At 36.6% G+C, this 25250-nt stretch overlaps 1 protein-coding gene across 1 annotated transcript in view; it reads right to left on the reverse strand.

Moving 5' to 3' along the window:
- adgrv1 (adhesion G protein-coupled receptor V1) overlaps positions 1 to 25250 on the reverse strand; it is a 125840-nt gene that overhangs the window by 85350 nt on the left and 15240 nt on the right. The window contains exons 3-20 of the mRNA XM_059550160.1: positions 23752 to 23901; positions 19949 to 20044; positions 18273 to 18377; positions 18047 to 18160; positions 17179 to 17741; positions 15629 to 15899; positions 13533 to 13862; positions 12682 to 12858; positions 12278 to 12501; positions 11149 to 11275; positions 10434 to 10619; positions 10049 to 10229; positions 9797 to 9960; positions 9580 to 9703; positions 5476 to 5736; positions 4402 to 4528; positions 4019 to 4236; positions 3003 to 3746 (exon numbers count right to left, since the gene is read on the reverse strand). Of these exons, the coding sequence (XP_059406143.1) occupies positions 3003 to 3746; positions 4019 to 4236; positions 4402 to 4528; positions 5476 to 5736; positions 9580 to 9703; positions 9797 to 9960; positions 10049 to 10229; positions 10434 to 10619; positions 11149 to 11275; positions 12278 to 12501; positions 12682 to 12858; positions 13533 to 13862; positions 15629 to 15899; positions 17179 to 17741; positions 18047 to 18160; positions 18273 to 18377; positions 19949 to 20044; positions 23752 to 23901 (4162 nt within the window). The remainder of the gene's footprint in view (positions 1 to 3002; positions 3747 to 4018; positions 4237 to 4401; positions 4529 to 5475; positions 5737 to 9579; positions 9704 to 9796; positions 9961 to 10048; positions 10230 to 10433; positions 10620 to 11148; positions 11276 to 12277; positions 12502 to 12681; positions 12859 to 13532; positions 13863 to 15628; positions 15900 to 17178; positions 17742 to 18046; positions 18161 to 18272; positions 18378 to 19948; positions 20045 to 23751; positions 23902 to 25250) is intronic.

Genomic DNA, 25250 nt, shown 5'->3' on the forward strand with positions numbered 1-25250 from the left:
TGGTTTATGAGTGAATGCTTACTGGTCAATGTCAAAAAATCTTTGTCCCTAAATTTAGCTCAGGTTGGTCTTTCAGTGTTAGTCTAAAGGATTTTTTTCTCTTCCTTATAACCAGGTGAAAGTAAGAAGTTCGAAAAGTAATAGCACAACTCTCCTCAATAAGACGTGATGAATTATATAAGATAATTATATAAGTAAATAACAGTCTTATTTATACAAATGTGTAATAAAATAAAATGCATATTTCCTGAAATCTCAAAAATGTTTGGGTTTGTTGCATCACATTACATTAGGAGCCTATAGTGTCTGTAGCAAACCATGCTAAAGGGTTTTAGGTGGTTGGCACACGGTTAATATGAGGTAGCTAATGTGTTCTTCTGAGGGGTTTGAGGGTTTTTCTATGCAAGGCTAGAGTATTTTACTAGATGGTTGCTTAAGCCGCGTTTCCACCGCAGGAACTTTACCCAGGATCTAGGGACTTTGGGCAGGTACTCGGTGTGTTTCCACCACAGGAACCAGCAACTAAATAAAGTTCCGGGTAAAAAAATGCCCTTCAGAAAGTCCCTGCTGGCGAGGTGTTACTTTTTAAAAAGTTCCGGAACTTTCGGGGGCGGGACTTGGGCGCTAAACATGCTGATTGGTTGAGTTCACGCTGCATTGGTTGAGTTCAACCACCATTTATTCGGATCAACATTTTCAAAATATTACTGCTATTGTGTCATGAAATGTAATTTTAAAAGTATTTCAGGCGAGAATGTAGTTGTTTAAAACTCAAATCTGTGGTTTATTTATAAAGACAGCGCCTATTTAAAAATTTGTTTCGCCGATCTCAGAGACGGTGAGCTCCACACGATCAGCAGGAGCTCAGTGATCATGTATCCGCCGAGAAGCAGCCTTACCTCGGCTAGACCTTCTGATATGTGCCGCTGGCTCTGATATCTCTTTAGTGGTTAAACATAAAATATAATTCAGCTGCGTGGTAAATCTAACAGGTTATCTTTGGTCTGTATTCAATTTATCTATATGTTAAAATAAAATAAAAAAGGCAAATCTATATAATATTTTGTTTCATTGTAATGGCTGTATATATACACATATCCCTGAACTAAGTACATTTCTGCAGCTGTTATTATGCTTAAATGAAAACGAAAGGAGGCAGTGGTATTTGATATCCTATTTCGTTTTATTGTAAATATACAGAGAGGAAAATAGCAGTAGCCAAAGCAAGCTGACTGAAGTTATCAAGTACGCTGCTGTTTGCAGATTTACCGGATTTGTGTCGTCGCGGACATCACACTCCCGAGTCGAATGCACAAAGTCTGAACTACCGTGAATGCACGTCCAAAATCAGCGCACTTTGTATTGAGAAACACGTGCAGACCTACGTCACCAGTCTATTTGCCTAATCTTCCCAGTACTTTACACCGCGGTGGAAACGCAGAAAGCAACAGGTCTGGGGGGAAAAAAGTTCCTGGGAAAAAAAGTTCCTGGTACAAATGTTCCAGGTAATTTCGGTGGAAACGCGGCATTAGTGGTCAAAGGTCAATCTCACTTTTCCTTTATTTAGAAAACAAGCACACCTCAATAAGACCTGCAATTTGAGGAATCACTTATATCTCTAACACAACTAGTGTTGGATGAGTTATCTGCCAAAGTTTAATAATAAAGGGTTAGAATGAGCAATAAAACTCACTAAGGATTTATGAACCAAAATAAATCAAGCTGCATCATAAATGTGCATAATCTATCATGCAGCACTGAAAAAGAACACACACTGAGGCTAAGAAACAGTACTGTGCTCAAACCAGCATTTTCAAGCTAGCCCTGTCTGACCCAGCTAAAACCACACAGTGAAATGTCTTTGGAGGAATACATTTAGGGACATATCTGTTTCCCTTCCAATCACCATAGACATAGCCTTCGTACTAGTGGGCTCTGATAACTCATTATATGATGAGAAACAAGAGAAATGTGATAGCGGTGAAATTGGAATAAGAAAATTGGAAGAGTTCATCCTCGTTGGATACACCAGCTTAAAGCAGTAACCTCCTGACCACCAGAGAGACATTCAAAGGCACACAACTGTATAAATTGAGGAAATACGCTTCATGGAGCCCAAACAAGAACATTTAACAAAGGCTGTAATCACCAACAATGCTAACAAGTGAGAGACCATCTCAGATATCCATACAGTTCATGTGTACATTCACTTCACTCAAGATGGTATAAAAAAAGTCTTAGCAGGGGCTCTATTGTTTTTCCAGTGAGAGAGAGAGAGAGTATGCCAGCTGCCTTTATATGCTGCTAACAATGTCCAGCGGCTCAATGTTTGGTCAAGCATACAGTATTCCTGTGAAAAGCTAAACAATGGCATAGGGCTCTCATTAGACTAGATATGGGCCACAAGAATAGGTGAGGAACCACATGTCATTTCTTGACCAACACAAGCATGAGGGATTTGTTTTTAAGCAGAACTCCAAATGAAGAATTATAGCAGTGGTGGTTTCCTAATTTGTAATGCAGTTGTTAAAAGGCTAAAATGTGTGGTGCTAAAATCAAATAAAAAAAGCCTTTGATGCAAATGATGTCAAATGATGAGAATGATTTTGATAAAGACGTAAAATGAGGGTGGCATCAGTAGGATATACTCAGAAACAGGTATATTATTTACTTTATATACATTTTATAAAAAATAAATTAGTTATTTATTCATTTATATGAGTCAATACACTGCCATTCAAAAGGTTAGGATCAGTAAGTTTTTTTTTTTTTTATGATTTTAAAAGAAAGTTTCATATGCTTATAAATGCAGATTTTTTTTTTTAATTTTGTGAAATATTATTGCTATTTAAAATAACAGCTTTCTATTTTGATATAATTTAAAATATAATATAAAGCGGAATTCTCAGCATCATTAGTCCAGTATTCAGTGTCACATGATTTTTTTAGAAATCGTTCTAATATGCTGATTTATAATCAGTGTCGGAAACAGTTTTACTCACCATTTACAATGGCTTCTCCTTTTAGACTCTTTATCCCCCCAGGGATTGGGCTCCCATCCAGATAAAACTCAATTATTCCATCTTCCACAGCGATGACCACATGAACCCATGTATTATCCTCTACAAATTTAGTTGCAGTAGCTCGTGCCACCTGTGTGCTGTTAGATCCTACAGTTGTGTAATGAAGCATAACAGTAACGTGGGATTCATTAGTCTGTAAGTGAACTCCATAATAGATAGTTCCATTCCCATTGCCTTTAGAGACAATAAATCCATCTGTATCAGGACTGGGCATCAGCCAGACTGACAGGGTAAAGTTAGCCAGGTTCTGTGGAACCTGCAGATGGGTTTCTTCACTGATGGATCCATAAGCTCCTGGATGTCCAGAGAAGAAGAATGCATCGGTGCCTGCATGGCGTCTCCTGGCATGTGGTCGGAGCTCTACAGCCTGAGGAAAAGAAGCAATCAATATCAGGTCTTCCATGTGCGGAAGACCATGTGGGAAAGCTCCTGACAGGATTTCCCAGGCCACACGCACATCTCCAAAGGTTCCTTGCTGACGAAGTATGGTGAAGGATGTGACATCAAACATATCGTTGACTGACAAGACGTCCTCGGCTACCTCACGCTCCAGACTCTCAGGGGCAATAGCGAAAACTCCAAATGGGTCGTCATTGAAGGGAATGAGAACTGATGCATTGAGGTCTTTCTCTGCCAACTTTCCTCCTTTACCAGGATAGCCACCTAAAGACAACATTTGAAATGTAGTAGATGTAATATATTTGCACATATGAAATTACTATAAAAATTAAAGGTCTCATGGAACATTGTGCAGGATTTTTCAAAGGGATTATCCCAATTTTTTTTAAACAACTGATGTGATATTTAGTTGATTACAGGTGATAAAATGGGAAGGGGCATTCTGGGGTACTTGATTGGACAACAAATTGTGTAGTGCATGTATCAAAATGTTGGGTCCTAAAAACTAAAACATTGACTTCTGATATTGACTTTACCTGAGACATTCGTAAGTCTGAGCTCATAAAACTCATTGAACTCTGGGAGCTTGTCTGAGATGGCTTCAAGAACAATAGGTTTTGTCTTGTCCCCTGTATAAAATACTATAGAACCAGATGTGTTCAGAAATTCTTGGTGAGGTTCAAGGGGGGTGTTTTTGGCAAACAGCTGCCAATATACTGTGACATTTCCAAAGTGCCCTCTGTCTCGAAGAACACTGGAGACACAGAAGGAAACATTATTTCACAAAGAGTAAAACATAAATACTTCTTTTTCAAAAGCTAAAAGAAAGTGTTGTATGATTTGAATCAAAATCAATCTGTGCTGTAAAATTTACATCTGGTTCAAATGTATATTAGAGATTAGAGAATTGGAGACTCACTAAAAGTTATTGGTTCGTCCCTCCTCTACTGGTTTCTGAGAGGAATCCAGAGAGAATATCCCATTAGCATCGTCATTGGCCTCAATCACCACTGTAGCAGTGTCTCGACCATATACCACTGCATCACCTGACAAGACCCATATACAACCACACATAAGTATAGCATCACTCTCATGTTTTTTTTTTTTTTTATAATTTTATGCTTACTATTGCTGCATTCATTTAATTCAATAACAACATACATGTTACTTCAATATATAAAAGTGAAATGTTACTTTTATTTAAAACAATTATTCATCATTGGGCTATTCATTGGTACCAACCTTTTTATATATACTTTTTATATGCTTCTTATTTATCATGATAAAAATTCATTAATGCATGAATCCAGAAAGATTTATAATGAAGAAAACAAACATTTTGTGCAGAATCCTTTTCAAATTTCTCTGTGGAAGCACATTTGTTTAACATTCACACATTGTAACTGTTATGCTAAACATCATTCTAGATGAAACACTGTTGTAATTGGTACAAGCTAACCATGGCAATCATATCATGCTTTCAAAAGCTCTAGTTTTATGTCATAATAACACCCAACATGTATTTAAACACAATCCCTCAGGGCAAGTGGTAAAGCCTCCAGACAGAAAACTCTTGGTGGGTTTGCTTTGTGATCTGCAGAAGGACAGTTTTGTAATTAACTTTCTACAGTCACCCAGCCCTTTTCATGAATGTGTGCGTGTTCCACAATACAAGGATTAGAGAGGGCTTTTGAAAGTTGAGGCCAATCAACAGAGCACTGTGCAAATCAAAACAAATGTTTAACAGGGTGGATTTATTGCCTCTACAGAGCAGAGCTGAAGAGCAGTATTTGTCTCATGAAGTGGAAATTTAATGAAGCTAATCGGGCAACATAGACAATTAAAAGTTGGGGGTTCGAGGGGCTAGCAAAAGAAGTCACCCAAAAATAATGCAGCACAAAGCAAAAGTCAATGCATGTTGAAAGGGACCAAAACTTTGTAACATAAAGTGCACTGAATCTATGGTTAATTGAAAGCTGAGGATGTGACAAACCTGTGGTATTGAAGAGAACTATGTGGAATGGTTCATCTGTCTCTGGTATGTCGTCATCTACCACCAAAACCGATATGTTCTTCATCCACTCTCCAAAATCAAAGACCAACACTGAGTCGTTACTCAGTGGAGTGAAGTCTCCCAATGATGCGTCACCATACTCAAAAAGATACTTCACTGTGGTGATAAAGTTAGCAGGTCCAGCTCGTAGAATGGTGAAATTGGCCACGCCCCCTTCTTGCACCCTCTGAACCACAGGTTCTAGAAAACATTACAAACAAAGAACAAATTTCTAAATTATTTTAATATTGTTATGGTGAGCAGCTATATCAGTCCCCAATCTTTTCACCAGTTTCTCACAATTGTGGCTTTAACATGACTTGATATCTCATAATTGTAACATTACTTCTCAAAATTGTTGTTTTATATCCCACAATATGAAATTATATGTCACACTATGACTTTATTTAAGAGTGACCCGAATAGTCAAGATTTGATGCTTCGATAGGAGGAGCCTGCTTGGACTACCAATCTCACAGTCGAATATTCGCTGAGGTGTTATGATCATGCAATTTTGGTTATAAGGGTGTGGCTCAAATGTCTGATTTCACATAGAACTATGGGTTTTCTAACGAATAGGTTAATATACAGCCTATTAAGATAATCCTTCTAAATAAGAATTTGAAAAGATATACGTTTTAAATAAATATTTTAATGCACGTGATTAAATCCAACCACCCCTATAGATTAAAGTTCCACTTTCCATAATCCGTGACCAGAGAAGAGCATCTTGGCGGCAGAGATTTAAATCTTAAAGACTCAAATTGACACAGAAAGAGTGAAAGACTGGATTTTTTAGATCAGGTAGGGTACAAGTTATTTAAAATCTTTTCAGAGGGCTTACATATATATATCTTGTATATATTATTCATCTCATATAATTTGTATTTTGTTAATTTGCACAGCAGTAAAGCACTTCATTGTAAGTACTACGGTGATTATCTCTTCAGCGTGCAGCGTGAGCAGCACAAACTTATATTATTAAATATTATTAAACTATATTATTAAATTATACATTCAGGTATTTTGTGCAGATAAAGTCGTAAGAAGACCTATAAGTCGTAATATTAACGTTATGTTGTATAAATAACAAAGCATATTCTGTATGAGATAAATGATAAGTTAAATGCAATTGATTAAAAACCTGCTATCAAATGCCTCATTCTACTAGTCATCTTCAGCGCATGCAGCTCAAAACAGAAATGCAGAACATTAACTACTGTCATATACAGTAGGTGGACAGCCTAAAGGCCCTTTTTATCGCCGCACGTACCGCCGCCGCGGCTTTTGTAAATTGCATTTGCAGCTTTTGACCGCTGAGTGGCGCTTTAACCACAAGTTATTAAACAAGCGCATTAAAGCACATTTTCCCAAATAGACGTCAGTTTTGCCTCGCTGATGTGTTACATTTGACGGCTTCATTTACGGAAAATGAAAGAAAAACAGTTAAAAAAAAATAGATAAAATATTTAATATATTTAATATGTAATATTCACATATGAAAGTTTGGTACTTATGAAGTTATGTGCATTTCTTAGAATGAATTCAAGCAGGATAAATGTCAAGCCTGTGCCTGAACCTGTGATTATATTTTCTCTAAGCTACATGGTATTAAACCATATTTTAGATTTGATACATTTAAAAGGTGTGCAGTATTATTAATATTATATGAATTATGTGTTATATTACTCAAAAGAAATTGTGGTTTACTATTCATCGGAGCATTAAAAATGGTAGCCTATTTTAGGGTGGTAGGCTACATGGATTAATATGCAATGTCAATATTTTCATATATTATGCCTATATTTTAATTTATATTTTAAAATTCCTTTAATAAAACAACATGCATTTTTGTTATTCATTACATGTCTTTTATTTTGACAGATAACTTCTTGGGAAAAAGACATTTGTCTGTAAACTGATTAAGAAATTGTTGCATGTTTAAACGTGAAGCACTGTATAATTTCGTTCACATTATTTATGCCTAATTAGCCTAAAACAAGAAAAAATCTTTGAAACTCTAAAGAATGGACGGATTAAAAAACCGTTCTCACGATTAAACTCAAGTTCTCTCATTATAATCAACAAAATGCACACAATGTAAAAAAGAGATTTATTAACTGACAACTTAAGTGATTTTAAAGGGAGCCTTCTTTACTTGCTTTTAGTGCTGGGCGATAGCATATGGCCTAAAAGAAAAATCTGATTTATGATTTAAATCGATTTTAAAATCAATATTCAAATGACAAAGAAATTTTTAAAAACAAGTTTGTTATAAATTTATAACTGAGACAAGATGATAAAAAACTGTAATGTTATTACCTTATTGCTGGAAAGACCTTTATTTTATTATTATTATTATTTTTTTTATTTGTTAATACTAGCCCATCATGCATCTAACCATCCACTCAGTGTTAAGAGCTGTTCAGATTCAAACTGGCAGCTCCGCAGTGAGTCAGTGTCATGGACGGAGGACATTAGCAAGTGGAAATATATTTTCTAGTCTACAGTACAGTGTCAAATCATCTGAACACAGTGTCAGAACATTTCGTCATAAACAGAACTAGCATCAGTTCACTGATGGGGATCGTGTCCAGTGTATCCATCACTGGGTTCTGTTGTCTTTTGTCAGATCACGCCACTCGTGTCCGGTGTAGACCTGGCGTGCATTTTTTAATGGGTTATGTTACAGCCCTGCTTGTTTTTAATGTTTTTATTAAATATCTGTATTGACTGCATGGTCATATAATCGTATTATTTATGGCAGCAGAGTCTGTGATAATGTCATAATGTTATAATGAGAATGTTATTGTAAAAAATGTTAGGAATTCTTAAGGTTTCGCTGACATTTAATATAAATGTTTTAAACATAAAACATAATTTTATGTATCTGTGAAGCATTCGTTGCAAATTTTCTGTGTTAACGTCAGTTATTATGACTGTCTCTTGGTAATGTATTAAGCCCCGCTCCCAAACATATGATTCGACTATCAGTCGACTATCGGCAAGATCAGAAAATTCCGATTCGACTATGTAAATCCTTAGTCGGGGACACCCCTAACTTTATTACTTTATTGCTGACATTGTATAGAAGCCTATTTCTGCCATTGAAAAAAAAAAAAGAGTAATAAACTCGCAATTCTGACTTTTTTTTTTACAAATGTGAGTTTATATCTCACAATTCTGTCTTTTTTTTTCTTGCCGTTCTGACTGTGAGAAATAGACTCCCAATTACAAGTTAGAAAGTTCAGTTCTAAGGGGAAAAAGGTTTCTTTCTCGCAATTGCGAGTTTCTGAAAAAATCTGAACTGCAAGTTTATATCTTGCAATTCTGACTTCATTTCTCAGAATTGGGAGTTTATATCTTACAATTCTGACTTTATATCTCCCAATTGCAAGTTTATATCTCAATTCAAATTTAAAAAATAAATAAATAATCAGAATTGTGAGATAAAAATTGCCAATTACCTTTTTAAAATTTTTTAAATCAGTGTTGGAAATGGGCTTCTATACCACTGTATACTTTTTAGGGGCTTTTGAACTTCATAGTTTTAAGAACATGCATAGTACTAAGAACAGCCAGCATGGTGGTTACTACAGAACCAAATTCTCCCTCTGATCATTTTCCTGGTTACATTCGCACCGGCAGCAGGAACTCTGATGCGGCTAACACCATTGTTTTTCTTCGCAACATTTATGAATTTACAAATGTTTTCCATGTTCGTGGAGTAAATATTTTTACACTGCTTTTTAAAAATGCTGGGTAGCCAGTGTTTCATATGCATTTGGCCAATCAGCATACACTTACGTCACTGGTAGTTCCTATATAACTGTTTTAGACCCTACTCTGAAGAAGAAGCTAATTTAGTTCCCAAAACGGAGTTCCTGATACTAAACACATTTATAGTTCCTGTGATGCGAACATGCCAAAAAGTGGGAACTTCCCGCCAATAATTCTAGGAACTATGAAAAGTTTCCTCTGGTGCGAAGGCCCCTTTTGTCTTCAAATTAATATGTACATTGTACTGACATATGACAAACATACCGGCAAAATATATTGGATCATCATTCTCACGAATGCTTAACCTTGCACTGAGAATGTATCCTAGTCTTGCTCCACCGGTTGTATTCAGAAGGGTGATGGTGAAATTTTCAGTTTTCTCTGGGATCTGCATCAAATAAAATAAAAATCTGAACTACAGATATGCTTCTCCTTTAAACATAAGTATCTAGTTATGATATTATGAGCTGCTGAAGCTTACCTCATCTGGCATAGAAAATAGGGTGAGGTTCTTTAGATACTCCCCTTCGGCAAAGACAATCTCGCCCTGCACTGGGTTGATGTCTCCCGAATAGGTTGGCTCAAGAATCCAGAAGACTGACACGTTCCCAAACCTACCCCTGCTTCTCCCAATGGGGTAGGATGCTATCAAACATAATGATGTTATTTTAAACAGATTCTAAAAGAGAAGAAAGTTAAGTGACCAGAAGCTGTAGCTTAAAGATCTCCGTACCTGACTGAGTATCCATGGCTTTGCTTTCATTGATGGTGAAGTCTAAGCCAGGCTGAATGAACTCAATGACCCCAAATGGGTCATCACTCTTACGAACGGTAATGTTGACCTGCCTTCGGTTCCCAAGGCGACTAGCTGGCGTGCTGTGGCTACTTAGGACCACTGAGAACGTCTCATCTAGCTGAAGACAAAAAATCAGACAATCTTTTAGAAGCCAGGTTTCCTTACATTTTAAATTTCCAAACATTTCTGAAGTGTTAAAGGAAGCCTAACATTAAAGGAAGTAAGGAATTATGCAGATCATCCTTTAAGTAACACAGGGTCATTTAATTAGAGGACATAATAAATGTTAGTGAGCCTTGTTCGTTAGTCCTGAACTACTTACCTCTGGTATCCCATCAGGCTTGGCTACCAGGGCCACCATCACCTCTCTCTCCCCTGGCTGGAACTCTAGAATCCCAGTGGCCCCATAGAACTGAGCATTTCCAGAAGGAATCACTGTATATCTTACGAGCTGGTTTAATAGCTGCCCCTGCTCTCTGATCACCCTCAGTTCTACTGTTTCCCCCTCCTGCATAGTCAACAAATCATCCAAACATGTCACATGTTCAAGTAAATGCAATGAAAAACATGAAAGAAAGTTGCATGCTAAACTCCATTTAAAATCATTTTACATTTTGCTGTTTGTTTACACGTACATTAAAACAATGTTTTATTAATAATATTTATACTGTATTTATTTACATCAAGATTTTATTAATTCAATTTTAATTTGTCAGTTGTGTCAATGGTAAGTTGTACTGCAGTCTATTTCATAGTCTTATAGTTTAATATTCTATTTAACATTTAATTAATTTGTCAATCTATATGACTTCTGACTTTTGATGAATGAAAATAGGGACTATATTATACTAATTATACTGGTGACCATTTACAAAGTATACAAGCACATATCCATAAAAATAGTACTTAATATTTGATGTTTAATTTAAACATTTATATAAAATATAAATAATTCAATACAAAATAATAGTAAATAAGAAAATAAAGAAAATTTAATCTGAATGAATGAAATAATAAATGAATGAACTATGTCTTACATTGATAAACCAAGGTCCTTTAGAGACAGGTGAAAACTCAAATACTCCTCCAGGGTCATCGTTCTCCAGAATAACAATTTCTCGGCTAGTGAAACCTGGTTTAAGTATCTGGTTGTCCACATTTGTCCTGTAGAGCAATATGGTGACAAACATATGCTACAGTATAGTGAGACTGTAAAGTTATATTATTAGAAAGCAGAAAAAAATGTACTATGACATATTACAGTACAGTAGATTATAATGCACAATCATTTTGTTTTAAGCAGTATGGGCTAAACGCCTGACACAAGGAACAATGATTACCAGTATTCTATGACAAATTATTTGTCAGATTCATATTTTGGATATGTATGAGTGTGGTCACACCAGCATCTGAAAGCATCTTAAATTGCTTGGCCTAAGGCCTCTTGGTTATGCTGATTTGACAAGTCATGTTTTAAAGTAACCCACTATCCTCTCCTTCTCACCAGGGGTCTTGTGTACTTTAAACCAAGCTTGGCTTAGTCTAAGCCATCACTGAAGGCTCCAGATAATTAGTAAAATGGCTGACAAAGAGCTTGCAGAAGAAGTGTTCTAAACAAATGCATTCAGAGGATGTGCTGCATGCATACAAACACTGATGTTTTTACAGGACAGGATAAAGGAACTCCGTAATTGAGGTGCTAAATGAGTACAAGCAGCGTTTGCCTGCATCCAAGTGCGGTCACCCCCAACATATACAAACACACTCTTACTATTCATTTCACACACCCAGATAAAAGGGACATACCCCATCGAAACGTTAAAACAAAGCCCCTGAAAGTTCAGAGTGGAGCTTTCCACAAAAAGAGTTTATTCACAGCACACAATAAGGCACAGTCTTTCTAGTGCGCACTTACCCGAAGTACACTACAAAGCGAGCGGTTTCTACCCTGTGAAGGGAAAGTGAAAGGAGGACAAATAGTGTCCCAGCACAATGATTACAAAATAATTCCCAGAGTAAAGGAAAAGACTGAAAGGGGTCATCATGTAAAACTTCAGAAGGCAACCAACACTTTGATCCACCATACAATATAATGGATCCATAAAGTATTTGGATTGAAATGACCCTTTAAAACATCTCAATGTCATTATAACAAGTTAAACAGACCTGTCTAATGCAAGAATGACGGTCTCATTGATCTCTGGGATATTGTCCGCCATTACAGTGATGTTAATCACTGCTTCACTTTGTCCTGAGAGGAACCGGACCGATCCAGTGAAAGGTGAAATGTCACCCTCAGTGACATCTTCTCTGTTCTCGCCAGCGCGTCGCAGACTCCAGAAGACCAATGCCTGGCCATCCGTCCCATCTCGCCTCAGTTGAAGAGTTATCTAGAGACAGAGAGAATCATGTTTCACATAATTTCGTCATCCAAGAATACAATAGGGTACGAAAGTCTGAGAACATATTAAAATTATATATATTTTTTTCTGATTTCCAACACCAAATTAAATATATTTAGATTTTTGAAATATGTAAAGAAAAAATTGTCCAGGAGAGTGTTTTTATACCAAGCTGATGTTTGAATCTTCTGGTTCCAGCGCCACCACTGTCTGATTACTGGTGAAGCCTATCTCTCCATTAGCAATATCAGGTGTGATGATCAGGGAGATGTTCAAAGCTCCTCCAAAGCGAGGACTCACAGATGGGATTTGTGGGGAGATGTTAACCAACTGCACACTGTCCAACTAATGAAAGACATGAATCCATTTTAAATCTCCTTTTGTGGTCCAAAAAAGAACGAGGGGCATAAAGCATTGTAACAACACAAAGGTGAGTAAATGATGACATAATTTTTGGGTGAACTATCCCTTTAAAGTGTCAAAACATGCTTTTGATAAAACAGAACATAATCATTTCATAAAACAATGAACTGCTCTGACTGTCAAACAAGCACTTCACAGGCTTTATTTGATCTAAAATGCAGTAAAAACAGTAATAATGTGAAATATTCAAACAAAATTTAATATTATAAATTTAGTGCCACATAATCCTTCAGAAATCATTATAATACCCTGACTTGATGCTCAAGAAACATTTTCTTATTCTTGTCAGGGATGAAAACAGTTTTACTTGCTAATATTTTTCAGGATTCTTTAATGAATAGAAAGCTTAAAAAAAACAGCATTTAGTTGAAATACAAATCTTTTGGAACATTACAAATGCTTTTGATCAATTTAGTGCAGCCCTGATAAATACAATTACTAATTTCCTCATAATAATAAAAATAATAATAAAAACTTACTGTCTTCAAACTTTTAAAGTGTAGTGTAAACCTTCGCAACATTGCTAAGTAATGAACAAAAAACTGATTATGTTTTTAGATAGCAGGGCTCAGTTATTTTTCACAAACATATCCTACCTGAATGAGGAAATGAGCCCCGTTCTGCAAGAAAGCATCATTGCGTATTGGCAAGATGAGTTGGGCTCGTGACTGACCGGAACTGAACAGCACACTGTTGACACTCGTTCCATTCAGCACCCCATCCCTGGCTCGTGATGGGTCCAGTGGTCTGGCAGGTATGTAGAGGACAGTTAGGGTAAGTCGCACCTCTCCCATGGTCCCCCCTTCTCTCAGGAAGCTAAGTGACAAGAAGCGTCCTTCTGGTTGACTCTGAATACTTTGATTCTCTCTTGGATGAAAGCCAAATAGACCATAGACATCATCGCTGTCCTGAATGAAGAACACCATCTGTGAAGTAAGAACAACATACTGACTTCAGGTTTCCATTCAGGAAGGTTACAGACAATCATTTCAAGCATTTAAACTCATCTTTCAGGTTGTTTCAGCAACCAAACATACAGTAATGCACTTATGGGGCATGACATTTCTTCAGAATATGCATTAACATGCATAAAGTTTTGGAAATATGCGGTACACAAAAGAAGATATTTGTATTGAATGTTGGTATTCAAACAGTTTTGGTGACCATTGACTTAGATTGTCAAAACAAACAGAAAGAGTCATACAGGGTTGGAACGACATAAAGGTCGGTGTATGACAGAATGCTCTTTTTTTGGCGTAAACTATCCCTTTTAGGATTATACATTAGTATTGCACAACTAGAGGTTAATTCTCCTAATACTGTATCCCACTGCAAAAAAGATGACTTACTGTAGACAACTTCAGAGCTCAAGTATTGGCTATGTTACGCTCACATAAAGGTGTTTTTGAATGGAAAATATAAACTATTTAACAAAATTACAAGCACATTTCTGTTCACTCACACAAAATATTTACACATTTCTGACATTTCAAATCCTATGAACTGTCCTGCCCAAATTTCCAATGAAAACATTGTAAAAATCATTTTTGTTTTGTAACTTTAACCATAACATTGAGGAAAAAAATTACAGATGCTTTTAATAGAAAAAAAAAATCTGTTTCCTCTTGCGATGAACTCTAAAATAACCTGATCTTTTCCTCTCTATGTTGAAACCTGTAACACATAGCTATAAACAAATCTCACCACTTATTACAGTGAACGCAACATTAGACTATCGGTGTAAAACTTACAGTGAACCAATCGCAGAAAGCCCTTCTCTTTCATTAGACCTCACAAGAGTGTAAAAATAACATTCATGAGCTAGTTTATGACTCTGTCATTTACCAAAGCCTCATCAGATCAAGGCACAAGACCTCTCTAAATATCTGTAGTAGCTACTTTTTTCAGTGAATTTAGGAACAGCTGACATAAATAAGCTCTTCACAATTAGTCGTCACAACCTGCAGAGTCAATTCAGCTAACATAAACTTATGATCACACTTATGGGTAATTGATAGGTTTAAACATAAACTCGGGTCAGATTTATTCTCTCCTTTCACACATAGTGTGAACAGACAACAGCATTTATAACAGACAAGTTATAAAGAGAACAGCCAGCCACCCACAGGCTCTGCTGTGGGCTATTTTGTGCTGGGAACACATGAAGGGAACACCCAAGTGACACTCAGTGTAACCAGCAGTCTGTGATGCCGCTGTGTCAGAGAGACACATGTGTCTCATTTTACGCCACATCCGCCTTAAACGGACTAAGTGCTGCCCAGATGGTAACTAAGAACCAGCTCTGATCTGAGAACTTCCTTCCTTGACGAGGGGTATGAGCCAGAGTAAGACAACAACCTCCCTGGATGTCTCACCACAAGCCTCCGAGTGAGGTCCAAAAGGGATCTGCTACCACGGCTGTCTGAAACTAAGCATAAAAGTCTAGAATATCATCATAGTGGGTGACATGTCAACATGTAAGACAACCAGTGCCCGGGCACATTATGAATAATAACATTTTCCTTCCAAAAATTAAAGAGTGCGCTTCAAGCTGTCATCAACATCAACTTGCACTTTCATCTTTCATAACTAAATCCACCTCAGAACTGAGCCACCACCGATCTATGATCTGCGATCCAAACACATTCTCTAAATGCATTAACTAAAAACCAAGCACAAGCCAAGCACTCACTTCCATCGGCTCATCCACTTCGGCCCCTCCTTGTACAGATCCTGGGATCAGTCTGAGGATGAAGGCTTCGGCTTCTTCTGGAAGGTTGTCCTGAGTGATATTTAAAGGCAGTACGGCATTCATCTGGCCCTCAGCAAACCTTAGGGTACCTGATGCAGGATTAAGGTCGGCAAAGACTGGAGTCCAATCCGTGGAGTTTCTTGTTATATTCCACCTAACTGAAACAGCTCCATGAGTTCCTCCATTCCTCACAATGATGATGCCTTCGTATCTGAAACAGAAACACAGATTAGCAATATTACAGATATTGTGGATAACAACATGAAACCAGACTATGATGACCAGTTACCAGTACAAGTAATGTTTCTGACATTACTTGAAATGAAATACCACAAAAAAAACAAAAAAAAAACTGAAAACTGAATAATGATACCAGTATTTCAATAGTAATTATATATTTATAAATCTTATATGGCATACACTACAGTTAAAAGGCTTGGGGTCAGTAAATTAATACTATTCAGCAACGATGCATTAAACTGATCAAAAGTAACAGTAAAGACATTTATAATGTTACAAAAAATGCTCTATTGATATTAAAAGTTATAACTAAAGTTTTATATAATGAAAATGTATATAATATAAAAAAATATATATAATTATTATATATATATATATATATATATATATATATATATATATATATATATATATTTCTTGAGTTGCAAATTGTCATATCATAATGCTTCTGAAGGATTATAAGTAATCAAATTTGCCACCACCAAAATCAATATTGAAATAGAAAACAGCTATTTCAAACTGTAACAATATTTCACAATATCACCGTTTTACTGTATTTTTGTTCAAATAAATGCAGTTTTGGTCAGAATAAGATACTGTTATTAAGAACATTGGAAAAATTGTACTGTATAGATGCATACGAAGAGTTTATTGGCAAAAACTGAATTCTTTTTTTATTATGATTTTTTTTTACCTAATCAAAATAACCCAACTGCGGTTTGACTGAGATTATTTGGAATGCATAATTAAAAAACATGATTTGTGAAAATTTAGTTATCTGTTTTTGCAAATGAATTCTTCATATATTATATTCATTAATTTTATACATTTTTAAACAATTGTTTGGAAAATTTATATTGTAAAACTGAAAAAAAATAAAAATAAAAATGAGTAGTAACTACTAACAGGACTGAAAATTTCATTAAGAGTGCCAATCTGCCATGTGCATTTGGAAAATATATAAGGAGTATGATTTATAACCAAGACAAGTAACCCACTATTAATTGAATAATGACCTGTTAATGCAAGTGTTATAACACTATAACCCAGGTCTTCAACCCAGCTCATGGAGAACCACTGTCCTGCAAAGTTCATTTCCAACACACTTGCTTGTGATTTTCCAAGTGATCCCGAGGACTTTCATTAGCAGGTTCATGTGTGTTTGATCATGGCTGGAGCAAATCTATGTAGGACAGTGGGTGTACAGAAAGAGGGTTGAATATTTCTGCTTTAAACAGTATTCTACTCACATTGGGTTCAGGTCTTCATTGATGATGTGGGGTTGTATGGGGGAAGGACCGATTGACAGGACTCCATAAGGCTTATCATTGGGCTCAATAGTCACGAGTGCAATACTAGGAGTAATCAGCACTGCATCACCCAATAAGTTCTCTTCCAAAAGAACCACTTGGAAAGATTCTGCAATCTCCGGAATGTTGTCATCTTTGATGTTGAAGCGGAGTTCTGTTTCATGGACACCTGGAGGGAAAACAACTATCCTCTCTGATTGTAGATCCACAAAGTCCGCCAGTGGAGTAGCACTGGCCGCCCCATTGCCTGTAATGACTGTATAGGCCACGGACACCGTTCTGTCATCAGAACCGATCAGAAGACCATCCTCAGTTCTACCACGTGTAATGCTAAGAGAAATTACACCAATGTTCTCCGGGACAACCAGTGTGGGTTTGGAGAAGCGGATGGGAGCATCATTACGGGAGATCTTGATCTGAACACTGCTTCTGTTAGGATTGAGTAAAGCTCCGCCAGCTGCTTCTGTCAACCGCACTGTGAAAATCTCGTCATCTTCTGGAAGCTAGTGGACATGTGAGATTAAAAACAACACATATTATGATAGATTAATTCAGAACATCTTCTATGTTAGTCATTCACTTATTGTGAATCTACTTGACAACAGTTGTTGTTGTTTTGTCTCAGAATGATGGTTTCTTTGACTTTAAATCATCTTTTTAGAGTCATTTTATGGCATACACAAAAGTTGAGAAATATATATAATATATTATTTTGCAATTCTTCCTCTTCAACGGTCCAGAAATGTAATAATAATGCTATCATTATTCATGTGATCTCTTTTATGTCTATTCAACAAAGAAACCGTACCTTGTCATCTTGTATCATGATGCTGAAAACTACAACAGCACGACCAGGAGGAAAAGTGATGTTCCCCATGTCTGGACTGAGATCCTCACTTGCAGGGTTTGGACCTCCAAAAATCTGTGAATTAATAAATAATTAAAGATAGATGGATGGATGGATGGATGGATGGTTAGACAGACAGACAGACAGACAGAAAGACAGACAGACAGACAGATAGATAGATGCTCACCTCAAAGTTGACAGTTACAGTACCATAGGTTCCTTTCTCTCGAAGGAGAGTGAGAGGCACATACTGGCTTCTACCTCTTGGCTCCTCCACAGTAATTAGGGAGGTCTAAACAGAGAGAGAGAGAGAGAAAAAAATAATTCACTGATTTACATATGTAATGACAGATTTAAAAAATAGATGTCATGTGGCAGGAGTTTCAAAGTGTCTAGTGACAAAGTCCTGCAGAGTTTAGCTATAAGCCTAAATAAACACTCTGAACCAACTAATCTCAGACTTCAGAATTATTAGAAATTTAGACTATGTCTGTTCTGGTATCCTTTCCAAGTAGGTACTTCTTTGAAATAGTACTTTTTGCCCCAGTTTCACAGACCTTAGGTTAAGCCAGGGGCCTTAGGTTAAACCAGGATTAGGTCATAGTTCAATTAGGACATTTAAGTAGCTTAGATAAATATGCCTTAGATTAAAACATTATTGGTGTACATCTTGAGGCAAAACAATAAATTGAACATATTTTGAGATCACTCAAGTGCAAGTTTCTTCAGTTGAAATAGCCCAGACATGTATTTTAGTCTGGGACTAGGCTTAAGCCTTGTCTATAAAAGCGGAGGTATAAGCGTCAAAGATTATTTTATAAAGTATGAATGTGTGTAGAATGAATGTAATCTGGACATCCTACATTTCCATGTGACTTACAGCTTCCTCATGGGATAGTACAGTGTGAATGCACACTTTAAAGTATTATGTAATTATGTCATCCTTTTTGTCAACTGTTTCACAAATACTATAAATTCAGACATACTGGTCATTTCAAACTACTGTATAGTAGGGAAGTATGCATATTAAGATGCAGCCCTAGGCAGTTAGGTTAGAGCTAAACTCTGCAGGAAAGTGGCCATCCACGAGCAGGAACGGACACCAGTGCCCAATAATATATACAGTCAAAGTACTTCATTTAGAAATTTAACAATGCATAAATATTCAGACAGTTTATAAAACATTAATAGGAAACAACATTATATGACTGTAAGTTAAAAGAAATGTTACTGAATTCTGAACTTTCACTATTTTGCAACCATAAAAACACTTTATTTACCAAAACCCTGCTTTCCAAAATATGACAGCCAATTTGATCTCAGCAAACCTGAATAAGTAAATAGCAGAAGAGTTTTTTCTGATTGGTTTTTGCTGTCCCAGGGACCGGTGATATTTCACAGCACATCAGTGATATGTGATATGATCAGTGATGCTTTCAGTGAAATCAAGCCAGCACCAGGGACTATTATTTATTTATTTACTTGTTTGTTTATTGCTATATTATTAGACCATTTTTTGTAATGGTAAAAGAAAAGAGCAGTTGGTTTCCATAACAACACTGAAGTATACATCATTAACCAGCTAATCCATTCAGTAAATTGCCTGCCTTGTTTCTTCAAATTCTTAGCAGCTCAGTAGTTTCCCTGGACTCCCAGCAACCTTTCCTCTCAGGCATCTGACCCACAACACTCCCCTCACTCTCACTTTCCCATCCACTGACCCCCTTCCCACTCCCTTGAGTTTAATTACCCATCCCCATAAAAAAGTGAAAACAGTTCAGGCTTACAGTCAACCCTCCTCAGCACGCTCAGAACAGATTCTCCACCCTGTTCATTGAAGAAATAATGGAGAAAGAAACTTACTGAGTTGAAGGAAATTATTCCGAAGGCATTGTCATTAGACAAGATGGTGATGGTGGCAGTATTTGGAGTTCCCACTGTCACACCATTTGATGAGCTCTAAAAAGTGAAGCATTGCTTGGTTAGAGTTATCAATATATTATAACTTGTCTACTGCTGTCAAAATCCAAATTCTATAACCATTCATGCAGAAATCCATTTCACATACTTTTTTTATGCCACCATAAATGCACTAATTTGAATTTCAGATTAAACATTGTAGTTTTTAAAGAGTGTATAAGTGTCTGTGATACAGAGCACAGAAAGAGATAAACAGAGCATGACCACGTAAGAACGTAAACCCATATGCTCCCTCTTTTCAGCAACCCTTTCAAATAAGCTTTTCCCAGCTGTAACAGAGCTTTCTTTCAGCCGCACTGCTTTTGTTGCTGTACGAAAACAGACAAGGAATACACACGTTCAGACAATTCCCCACGCTAACTGTGACTAAGGTCTGACTCAGTATTACAGCACACAAACACTCTTCCTCCTTTTCCCTCAGTAACAAGCATTTATTTAATTAGATTTTCATAATTAAAAAAAAAATACAGAATGAAAATGTTTCTTTACCACATAATTATTAATATTACTATTATTATCAATAATTAGCATATGAGTTTTGTAAATCACACTTAAGGACTGTCTAGATTTCCTTTTAGGGCATTCAGATTGGGTTTCATTGGGTTTCAGTGGTCTTTTGTCACCCTTAAGTTCTCCCATTCTGCCAGCCTGAGGTTCATTTGTTAAACAGTGGACAAGTAGACAGTGGAGTCGTGACCTGTTGTCATTAATCACTCACTGTCAACAGACTGAGAAAGCACAGTAATAAGAGGCCCTCAAATGAGAAACTTCTATGAGAAACACTTTCTTAGACAACACAGAAATGAGAGTGTCATACCTCCTTCATATCAGTTTGATTTTATTGAGATGATAAAATAACCCATTGTAGGTTGATTTCTCCTCACTCAAATTTCTAACCATAGGGTCTCTTTTACCAATCATGCATACACACAGATTTGTGCAGGTAATGTGCATGAATGTTTTCTTGAACAAATCATGATACATCAACTTTTATACTAAAATTGATTTTTAAAATGTAAATAATTTAGTAACAATTGAAACCACAGATACTTAAAAATCATATACTCTTGATCACCTTATAAAATTACTGATCACACTTTATTTTAAGGTCCGCTTCTCACTATTAACAAAGCATTAACTATGACTTTTGCCTATGTAAACTCCTAATATGCTGCTTATTAATAGTTAGTAAGGTAGTTGTTAAGTTTAGGTATTTGGAAAAATTGTGGATGTAGAATATGGACATGCTGAGTATGTTTTATAACTACTAATAAACAGCCAATATGTTAATAGGCAAGCTAATTAGCAACTAGTTAATCATGAGAATTGGTCCCTAAAGTGTTACCACAGATTTATACACAAATATTTCATGAAGATGGTTTGGGTGTGTTTTATGCAAATTACTAGCCTTGGGCACATAGTCTCTCATTTAGAATAATTTCAATTAAATAACATTAAAACAAGGTTTAGAACAAATTCATGTCTGCACACAAGTTGTTTTTGTTTTTAGAAGTTTTCCTGTGAGTAAACATACAAATAATGCATGCAATTATTAAGGAATTAGACCAAGTGACTGTTTGGTTAAGCAGTCTAATGTGTCAACTTCTGGCTCAGCTAATGGGATAAAACCTTTGTGAAACCTTTAAGAATTTTTTTTTTTGTGCAATTCTGTTTGGTGCTGTTGGTAGTGCATAAATCAAGCTCCTAGGAGATTGTTCTTCTTTGCGTGTTATAGGAAGCTTATTTCCAGGTCTGTGCTTTTCATATAGTGATAAGCTTTGCATAATGGCTCTTTAATCTTATGGCAGTGCCAGTTGTGGCTGTCATAGTTGGTTATTTCGCTTGAAGGTGACTTCTACTGTAATATTGGAATGCTAGTGCAGGGACATTACCTAACCTTACAGAGTACAGAGTTAGTGGAATTCATCAAAGAAAATGCATTGGCTTATGGGCCATTGCGCTGTGGCTGAAGAGTTGACAAGATTTCGGTGCTGTTCCACTCGAGCAAGAATTTCAACCCTTCTGGGATTCCCACTACTGAGACATTACTTTGAGGAAGCATAGAAGGTATAAGAAGACTCTCTGTCTCTGTCGCATACATACAGAGACACATCTGAAACTGTGAAAAACAATGAAAATGTGTGCATTCAAAGTTAATACTGTAGTATTATAAAAGGTAGTAATTTTATCACTTAGCCAATGCTTACAAGTCTCAGAAAATGAGTTGGATGTGTGATTGAATATTTCTGTGCCAAAGACATTCTTTCAGGGTTATGGACCTGTATGACATTTTAAAGCGTGGGATTCCCCATATCACCACTTATCCAGGGAGAGCGTGTACACACATCAACCAGAGCTTGAGAAAGAGAACATTCGGGATACGGAAGTCGTCAGGTTCCAACTGACCTATCGGTAAGCCCCTCCCCTCAAACTCAGATGATCCAATGGCAGTCGAGTATAAGTTGCACGGGGAGCGGGACTCGGACATCTCGCCATAGAGAAATATTGGAAGATCCAATACTTTCATCAGTTTGATGGTGTTTGTGTGGTGTTTATGTAAAATGATGTGCCTGTGGTAATTGTAACACTGATTCCAGGTATCCTGAGAGGACTGGCAATAGAATTCATGCTTGTCATGTAACACAACGCAGCCACAATAGATCTGTATGACACACAGGTTGCTTTAATTTAATTTTCCTGTTTTATTTAAAATATGAAAAAACATGCCCACTGTATTATGAAATATCTGATATTCCAATTCTGAAATATGTGCAAGAAAATATATTTGGTAGTTTAAACACTTTTATTGACTTTATATTGACTGTGTTAGGTGAAGGGTACCATGTTAGTTTGCGCTGTTTCCGAGCTGTGGGATTTACAACACGCACATTCATCCTCTCCTCCCAAAACATGTTAAAGTAGCTCTTTGATAAACTGGGAGAAGAGCAGAGTAAACTTTATAGTTACCTACACAATCTGTATATGATATCAATAAAAAAATTTAGTCTGATTATATTTGTAAGGATCATTACTGCCGTTTCTATAAACATCAGCATTTATTTTACAAATGTAAAATAAATGCTGATGTTTATAGAAACGGCAGTAATGATTGAATATTTCTGTGCCATGTATGGTTTTGCTAGTACTTATGTGTATTTAAATGTCTGAAACTTAAAATAAGTATTATATATTTGAAAACACTTAATATTTGTGATAATATGACAAACACTCAGAGCGTCTGATCTGGCTCTGCGCCAGTCAAAGCGGATTTAAATTTAGCAGTTGGTGACATGACGCACTGAAAAAATTAATCACACCGGTGTGAGCGTACGCGTTAAAGGGTTAATAGGAAAGTGGACCTCTGATAGGAAGTGACTTGGAGAAAAAGAGGATCGGGAAAGCTTTCTGATGAGGGGGTCAAAAACAAGACAGAAAATTGCTTATAACTTCTAAATTATTCTGTTTTTCGATGTAAAAATCTTGATAACATTCTAAGTGTACCTCAAAGAACAGTACAAAATAAAATCAGGCAGTTCATGACCCCTTTTTAAGTTAAATAAAACCTACATTTAAACTTAAGTTAAAAATTTTGCTTTTGCAATTAGCTGAAATAAAATATGTTTTACTGGATTTGAATTTAACCCTTTCAATCTTTGGCTATAACAGTTTCCTGGTTTAAGCATTACCTGCAGGCGGAGGCTGAACAAAAAGGTCTCATCAGCTTCAGGTATGTCATCATCCCTCACAGCGATGAAGATGGTTTTACTGCTTTCAGAGGACAGGAGAAAAGCAGCTGCAGTTGTGGCCTCAAAGTCACCAGTGTCCTCTCCCTGAAGCTGGATAAACACGTGACATCAATTTGAAAAGAAGAGCATGAGAGCTAGGGTGGCCATATGCGCCGTTTATATGGGACACGTCCTGGCCAGGATTTTAATATTTCCTAAAACATCCAGAGCAGTTTGACCAATAACATGAAGATATTGTACATAATCAACCAATCATGGGGCTGTGTGTGAGAAGGTGAGATCCAGAGGGAACGATCAAAGCGATGTAAATACACGCACGTGTTTGTTTGTTCGATTGACTTGAAGCGTCGCTGCGCACAAATCCAAAAAAAAAAAAAAACAACAAAGTGCGCCACAATGCTTCAAGTCAAACAAACGAACAAACACGTGAAAGCGATTCGAAAGCATAAGGAGCCGTCTGCTCTGCTCTTTATAGCCCTCATGTATGTTACACAACGATCAACCTGCACAGTGCAAATAGCCAAAACCTGGATATTTTAGGCATTATTAAAATCCTGGCTGGGACGTGTCCCGCATGAACGGCGCATATGGCCACCCTAATGAGAGCAGTCATCAATGGTTTTATTTTGGGGATTTGAGAACATTTCTTTTAAATCATAGATGTGTTTTATACAAAACAGTGCTATATAAAACATCTCAAAGTGTGAGATGGGAAATCCCTGACCTCTCTTACACTCAACCAGTACCATCTGGTTGACAACTGCCACCTCCAGCGCATGCTTTGATGCCACCCACTGTAAGCCACTACAAAACAGGCTCTTAGATCCTTCTTTCTGCTGTGAATTCATGCATGGCATTCAATGAACCGGCAACACTTGCCCACTTACCATGCGTGCTAAACAGGCACTGCCTGTTTTGACAGAAGGCATATTTGTGTTTCTATGCTAATTATGGCCATATGTGCTGTGCTATGATTTACCAGACATATGTTTGGGTGTTGAGACCCAAGCAGCTGTTAAGGCATTAACACATCTGGCAGTAAAGAAGTACTGTTAGCTCTAAGCACTCTATGGGGCATCAATACATCAAATATATTTCACTCTGCTTCCTATGACATTTTCTTTTTCATCATGCTCTTGTAGGTGGGATATTTTCAGGGAACAGTGCAAACAGGAGCACTGGTGACACTGACAGATTTTACAGATTTTCAATGCAATGCAGACTAAATGTTTTTAAGTATTTATTTTTTATTATTCTGTTAATTCACAGAAATGTCAGCCAATGTTTCACACATAATATATATATTTTTTCTCTAAACAATGTTTATTTTATTTTAAAAATGTATTTATTTATTTTTTATTTTCCCCTGCATTTTACCCCTGTGTGAGCATTCATTCATTCATTCATTCAATCATTACAAGGACCACACACACTATATG

Source organism: Carassius carassius, chromosome 5 (genome assembly GCF_963082965.1).
Source record: "Carassius carassius chromosome 5, fCarCar2.1, whole genome shotgun sequence".
Taxonomy (NCBI): Eukaryota; Metazoa; Chordata; class Actinopteri; order Cypriniformes; family Cyprinidae; genus Carassius; species Carassius carassius.